Here is a 7500-nt window from a genome sequence, read left to right as displayed (position 1 = left end):
ACGAAAACAAAAGATCTCTCATTAGCATCTTTTAAGTTCTAGAAGTATCCATGGTCCATGTTGTGAGTCCTTAACATTTTCTAAGAGCTCTAGAATATGTAAGGTCTTTTGTCTATTTGGGGGTTCTAAAAAATCTCTACAAATCTCTTAAGTTCTAAAATATCAAGACGATTGGCCCCAGCTCTTCTAAATAGAACAGTTCTCGAATGCTATAGAAGCTTCTAAGGTCAATACCTGCCCCTTTATGGCATTTTTCCACGTGCTGAAAGATTTTAGTTAGCGCTTTCGATAGTGCTAAAGACTGCGATCGAATCAATGAAAGCCCTGAGCAATATTTTCAAGTTTCTGGGGCGACATACGGTTCAAACCTTAAACGAAAAATCGTGTTCTTCAGTAATAAATAATATTCCAGTAGCCACATTTAACACAAAGGTTGGGATATGTCGGAAAGCCCGACAATCCGTTTCACCTGAAGACACCGCCGGAAGGTACACCCGGTAACCTACGAACCTTAAGAATGTTCTTGTTTTGGTGTCAAATTAATTGGTGCGACATTTACGAAAATAATTGGAATTCTGAATTTTGAAAAAATTAAAATATTTGTAAAACCAGTTAGTTAATATGAAGACTCTATCTAATTGAAAAGGAATTTGCAAACTAAATTTTCGGGGGATTCATTCGCGTGTCAATTAAATACTTACGGCAGTTTTGACACGTGTCGTGATGACCAGACATTCAAGGATTCTCCCCACAAAAAAACACCAAACTACCTTTCATGAAACGACGATTATGAAAGGCTGTAACAAGTATTAATGGTTTTATAGAATCAACACTTCACCGCTCCAGCGAAACCAGGCGATCGACAGTAGAAAGTTTTCTTTCGTGTACCTCCGATTGTCGGGAAAGAAACGAAGAGGAGCACCAAAAAGTGACGATGAACATAGCATGTGGATGACGTGGTATGACCATGACATGGGATGACGTAGAATGAACATGTGGCCACTAAAAGATGCCGTTATAATTTCCTGTTAATTTACACTTTCCACACCCTTACAGAAACTAGCCAATGACACAACGTTACAATTGTGGATGCGAGGAAAAAGAAACGGTCCCCATTTATATACGTAGTCTCCCCTGCAGGAGCATCCCACGTCATAAAATAGTTATAAATTCAATCTTAAAATAACTAAGCAGCTGTTAGTAAAATTATCGTACTCGTCTCATTTTCTCCCAACCGCGTTTCCGTAGCGCATGTAGTCTGCCATAATTAGGTGTGATAGTTATGAGCAGAAACAGCTTTGGCGGCATTTAAATGAACACTCCCGCTGTGAGCTGGTTTCCTAAATGATCTTCTTTGACAGCCATGCCCAAAAAATGGATATTTTCTTTTCCCTTTTGATCAATGATGTAAGGTCTGGGCGATGTTTACAACTAGATGGGTGACCCTCTGGGAAAATCCTGTGTTGTAGGCTGTTGGAGAGCTGGGTGGTGCAGTTATCAGAGTATTTGCCTCCTCCTGGATTTAAATCCTGGTTACTGCTTTAAGTAGGTTGAGTTTGTTCTGGTTCTCTATCCTGCTCCAAGGCCACTGTTTCTTCAAAACCAGTATGAATGACTTAACTGCTCCATTAGGGCCGTGTGGGAAAGTAAAAGTAGAATAAGCGTAAGTACATAACCGCGTTAAATAAAATGTTCTTTACTTCTCTTTAACCGGTTGGAGCCTCTCGTAGTGCTCCAATGTCTTAGTATTTCTGACTAACACTGCATCACAGTCCCATACAGGTGCACTGGGAAGATGCTCTCTGTTCCGAGTCTTTAAGTATGATCTCAGGTCCGATTAGATTCCTTTGAAGAAAAGCTCAATACGAATGAACGTTGTCCTTAGTGGCGTGTGTATGTATACGTAAACCGCACAGAAATCAAGTGAGGCCGTACTCTACTGTGAATATGATGGATGAAGAACCTTCGCTAATCAACAGCATCAGGAATTACTTTATGTGCATCACCCAAGGACAGAGACACAAGCTACTAAGGACAACATTCATTCATGCTAAGCGCTTGGTTTGGGCCGAGCCGATTTGTCCTCATATTCCCGCGGCTTGCTCCCGTCTGGCCTTGTAGCCCAGTCGGTACAGCAACGGTGATCTAATACAGAGGAAGCTCAATGTTTTTAATTGTTTTAATGTCAGAGGACGCAGAACTGAAATTGCGTTTTTATCCGAGGTTTGCTTGAATGCCCGGTGATGATATTTCCTGCTTTCTGCTTTTTGAGGACCATCAATGAAAAAACATTACACGATAGTGTTTTATCGCAATTCCTCAAATTAAGTAATTTATTGATAACTCAGTGTAGAATATTAAACGCAATCTCACATGGGTTCGAAGACCGTTCAAGCTTGGATTCAGTTTTCAGAAGAAGAAGGAGAAGAAAAAGAAGAAGAAGAAGAACTGAGAAGGAGAAAAAGAAGGAGAAGAAGAAGATAGGAATTAGAGGGATGGATTATCGTCGATTCTGTTTTTTTTTCTCTTTAATTTGCGATCTAAGAAAAACTGAGAGGTTGGGGAGCTTTTGCAATGACGACGACTTCTGCACCTACGTAATAGTCACTTGAAATCATACGTTTGAATCGATAGTTTACACCCTTATTTCGCGAAACACGGCCGACATTACGCCGTGAAAAGTTACAAAGTTTAAATATAAGATATTTGTAAGGGACGGGCCAGATTCTCGGTTCAATTTGTCAGGTTAGATTTTAAACTAACCTGTATGTCGTCCTTCCCTTGTACTTCAAATTCCCCTTGCTCAAACTTATTCTAGTGTAGACTCCAACAGTATCTTCCAACTGCAACCCTCGTTGTTTATCTCGATCTAATCTTTCCTGTCTTGTGTTTTCAAGGCGCATTGTTTGTCGTTTTATAATCTCTCTTTTGACTGGTTGTGGTATGGTCGATTCAACCCTGAACTGTAAAACGCTGGAAGGTGTGGTGTGTCTCGACCTTTCTGGAGCAAGCGGTCGACGGATGCTCTTGAAATCTCGATAATCAGTTTTCGCTTGGCAATGCATTTCACGAAGAGAAATGCGATTATCAGTGTTCTTGTCGGTGATACCTTCCAACCTTCTAAAACCTGCAACAGATTGGATCACATTTAAAGGTTGTCAAGTGAGAGAGCGCACATGACGACGATATCATGTTTGGCTGTTGAAGGGTTACCGCCTTTATATATATACACGGCAGACGGCTTCCTCTTGACTTATGCAGCGCACTTTACTGGTGACAACTGACTGGGGGGCATATAACTCATTTTTCCGCGCAAGCCGTACTTCTGGTACTTCAATGACGTGGAGAGATTTGGGGCTTGTTTTCAAGGATAGAGGAAGCGAGGAAGGGTAACTTTAGAGCCTTGGGGCTCCTTGTTATTTTTGTGTCCGATCCACATTTAAATGAAGCTACGAGACGTGATCATGCAACTGCTCGCAGGAGGAATCTGCTTAACTAGTATCGAGCAAGGCTCTGCGTCTCCTGCAATTTATAACTTGAGGATGTTCCCGGACGCGTCTGTTAATAATTATATCCAAAAACTGTAAATCTCTTACCCTTCACAATTGATTTTTCTAAACGCAAGTTATAGAGAGCCCACTGAAGATTTCGCTGATCGTTATTGTATTTTTGAATCTCCATTTCACGCTTTCTTGTAAGATCACCAAGTGAAGATTCCAGCGAGCCAACTTCACGCCGTTCTTTGCATAAAAACAAACGCCTAGCATCTTTATGTACTCTAAAAATATCGACTACTTCTTCCTTGGAGCGATATTCATTTTCCGTTGTTATCTTTATAGTAGGGCTTGTCGAGAAAGGCATTTTTACGTCAGCCTCGAGAAAAACGCGAAAAATCTTTCAGATTAATTACAATATTGAAATGTAGGCAATTTTGCCACTTAAAAAGCTTCTTCATCTGTTACGTGTTATCCAAATCCTATTTAAAAATGAATAATAACAATATTCCACGCAGCGGTCTCCGGAAATAGCTTCTTTACAAACGGCGAAAACAGAGGGTTGATTATTTTCGAACTGTAACTTGCTTATTTCGTTGACTTAATGCATTACAATTCAATTTCCGTTCTTTGAAATTAATTTGTCCCCCCTTAGTGAGAATTTATACTTGACGCGTAATTCGCAAGAGATCACAAATATGAAGTGGCTATAAGCTCTATGAAATTCTGAAGCGAGCAGTTTCTGTTCAACATGCATCGCTGATTCAGGAAGATTACAAAGTCAAGAAGACAAAAAGATAGAAGTGATCCTCGTACTTATCTAGAGAATTTAAGAAATTGTCTCAGATAGACGCCTGAAAAATTCAGGCAACTTTAACGGCTTTCGAACCCACAAATAAATTGTCCTGCTCCCACCTGAGTGGTTTCATAGCCTCAGTTGGTAGAGCATCGAGAGCTCATGGGTTTGAATCCCCGTGGAAGCCCGTGGAATTTTAAATATAAATTTCTTTCAAAGTCAAGATGATCGTTCAAAACTAAATAGTCTAAATATGTAAAGGTGTTGAAGAACAACTCGTCTTGATGATGTAACCGTTCAGTCAAATTTCATTATAAATTTCTCCCATTGACTTGCGCTTACAGGTTGAGTCAATAAACTCATAATTTTGATCGAAATGAGCAATAAACGACCTGCCTTCACAAATTGAGCGCAAAGCTAGGTTTATTCAATTTCCCGCTATTGACCGAGTCCCTTGCGGATTCTTCAGGACCACTGAAACAAATTTGAAATGGTACATTCGGATTGCGCAGCCTCGTTTCCAAGGTCTAAGGGAAGAAGAGAGACCCTGAGAACGAGGTTGTAGAACTGAAGACAAACAACAACAACCCCAGCAAGTGGACATGGTAGGACCGAATTACATTTACTAAACGCTACCGCAAACATCCGGTCACGCTCCCCCACGCCAGCTGATAAAACTGGAAATGAAAGTTGGGAAGACCAAGACCGAGCAACTCAAGCAGTTCCATAAGAGTCTGAAAAAAACCAGGCTTGAACGGAATGGCCTCTCGTATAAGTCTAGTGGTTTCTTGTGATCTCCGCGCCTAACAACATGCTGTACTCTATAAAATTATTTTTAATCCAGGCCAATGAATGATGATGGAATATCGGATCAGGAATCTTGAAGGGTACCTCGTTCGTCATATCGTCCGATGTATCGGTCGATATGTTGGTCGAGACTCGATGACATTCGACCGATACTCAATTGACATGTCGACCGACTATCGACCGATAGAGACACTCGACCGTCAATCATTGAAATGTACCGAGACATTACCGACATGTAACAGTCTTACTACGGACGCTTGCTCGACTTCCTGTCGTTAGTCAACCAATATATCGGCCGGAACTCGATCCACATATTAACTGATGTATCGGTGGATACGTCTCTACTCGACCGACACGCGACCGATATGTTAATGAGCTGTAGAATAATTAAAGAGCCGACCGCTGGTCTACCGAGACCATCGACCATCCACCCAACATATTACCAACATTTCACCGGCATATTTCAGAAGGTGTATGACAAGTGCAGACTGCGGACTGCAGACTGCAGACCAAACTTGTTAGTTAACAAATTGGTAGCAGGTTGGTATACACGGGTGAAATATGTAGATGACCTTTCTGTTTTGGAGTGCATCCCTAGGTGTTCTCCTAGCTACATGCCCTGCATCGCGAAGGAAATAGCACAGTATGCGTCAGACCACGGTATGCGCCTCAATGCAAAGAAATGTAAAGAGATCATATTTAGTTTCCTGCAATATCAGCCATTCGCGGCAACTCCCCTGTGTTTATCTGGCCGTGTAATTGAGAGGGTTGGTCACTATAAGTTGTTAGGTGTATTTATTTCTAGTGACCTTTCCTGGAATGAGCACTGTGAATATGTCCTTGCAAACGCTAAGAAGCGTTTATACGCATTGAGAGTGTTAAGGAAATGTGGCGTGGCCTGCCAGGATTTGGTTCAAGTATACTGGCCTGGTTAGATCAGTTATTGAATATGCAGCACCCGTCTGGGCAGACCTTCCGGTTTATCTGAGGAAAACCCTAGAATTGATAAAAAAGAGGGCATTTAACATTATTTTCCCTGGGCTGCCATATGATGTAGACCTTAGCCGTTCAGGCTTGCTGCCCCTCAGTCAAAGGCGGGAAAAATCATGCCAAAAGTTAATGCAGAATTTCCGAGATAAAGGCTTTCTTTCAAACATAATACCCATTCCCCCTGAAACCCACAATGGGTATTCTCTTCGCTCTGGCTCTGTTGTAAATAGCAGTGTTAAAGTAGTTACCAGGACTGAACGGATGAACAATTTTTGTTCTTATAAATATCAATAATATAGTTGCTTGTGCCCTTGTAATTCAGCTGTAGCTGCAAGAGGGGTAAATAAACTGATCAATCAATCAATCAATCAATCAATATTTCAGGTGTATGACAAGTGCAGACTGCGGACTGCAGACTGCAGACCGCAGACTCCCTACAAATAGCGCTGATAAACGTTATTTAAGTTTAAGTACCCATTTCAAGTAGCACCCATTTTAAAAGAGTAAGTTTTCAATAACTGTAATTTGGGGTTAGTCTGCAATCTGCAAATGTCAGACACCGTATTTCAGACGCCTAATCGACTTTCTGTCGTTAGCCGACCGATATATATATCTGTAATCTGTCTGTTGATGTTCATAGATTAATTAATGTTGAAGAGTCTTTATCGGCCGACTCTCGCTCGGCTATCGACTGATACAGGACCGACATTCCAATTGGTCGATAAGCCAAAGGCACTTGACCGATAAGCTACCGATATGATCACGGTTGATACATCGGCCGACATCAGTGGAAGCTCGACCTACTTTTCGGTTGGCTAGCGATCGATATGTCGGTCGATTGTCAGTCGAATGTCGATCGAGTCTCGACCGATTTACATGATCCGGATTATCTATTCCTTCGGTGAATTTAGTATGGTTGCATGTAAACTTTGGACTGCACTTCCAGTAGAATTGCGTAACATACCCTTACTAAGTACTTTTATCCCACCATTAAATCGGTTTTTTGAACTAAGAGTTATTAACTGTGAGAGGACAACAAAGACAACAAGCTTTATTTGCATGACTATACATGTATAAATTGTGATTACCTTTTGGATCGGGTGTTTCGACAGACCTAGTTACTTTTGGAAATACTTTCACGGGAAACAGCGTTTTCATGGTTACAGTTAGCCAACCAGTGCTGTAGATTACGCATTTACAATTTCGCATAAATTAGCTGCGGCTCAAACATGGTAAAAGTAGCGAAGGAGACACGGATAAATGGTATTCAGGTGACTACTAGGAGAGTTATCAAGTGAAGAATATGAAGGTAAGAGTCAGAGTGAGTTAAAAGTAGCGAAGAAAGTGATGGACACAAATAAGCGACTACTCCGAAGGATTCTGCGTCCAAAGAAGCGACTCCCCGGCACGGCT

The 7500-nt window shown here is 41.3% G+C and overlaps 1 protein-coding gene across 4 annotated transcripts in view; it reads left to right on the top strand.

The window, feature by feature from the left end:
* LOC138022250 (sterile alpha motif domain-containing protein 9-like) overlaps nucleotides 1–7500 on the top strand; it is a 39427-nt gene that overhangs the window by 4940 nt on the left and 26987 nt on the right. For 3 of the 4 annotated variants that reach the window (XM_068869334.1, XM_068869335.1, XM_068869331.1), the window contains exon 1: nucleotides 7333–7396. The exons of the other annotated variant lie outside the window; for it this stretch is intronic. In XM_068869334.1, coding sequence (XP_068725435.1) covers nucleotides 7391–7396 — 6 coding nt within the window. In that variant the 5' untranslated portion in view covers nucleotides 7333–7390. Of the gene's footprint in view, nucleotides 1–7332; nucleotides 7397–7500 lie in introns of those variants that run through there. 4 annotated transcript variants of the gene reach the window in all.

The sequence above is a fragment of the Montipora capricornis genome, chromosome 10, assembly GCF_036669925.1.
Source record: "Montipora capricornis isolate CH-2021 chromosome 10, ASM3666992v2, whole genome shotgun sequence".
Classification (NCBI taxonomy): domain Eukaryota; kingdom Metazoa; phylum Cnidaria; class Anthozoa; order Scleractinia; family Acroporidae; genus Montipora; species Montipora capricornis.
The sequence above is the reverse complement of the archived record's forward strand: the minus strand, read 5'-3'. Positions and strand labels throughout refer to the sequence as shown.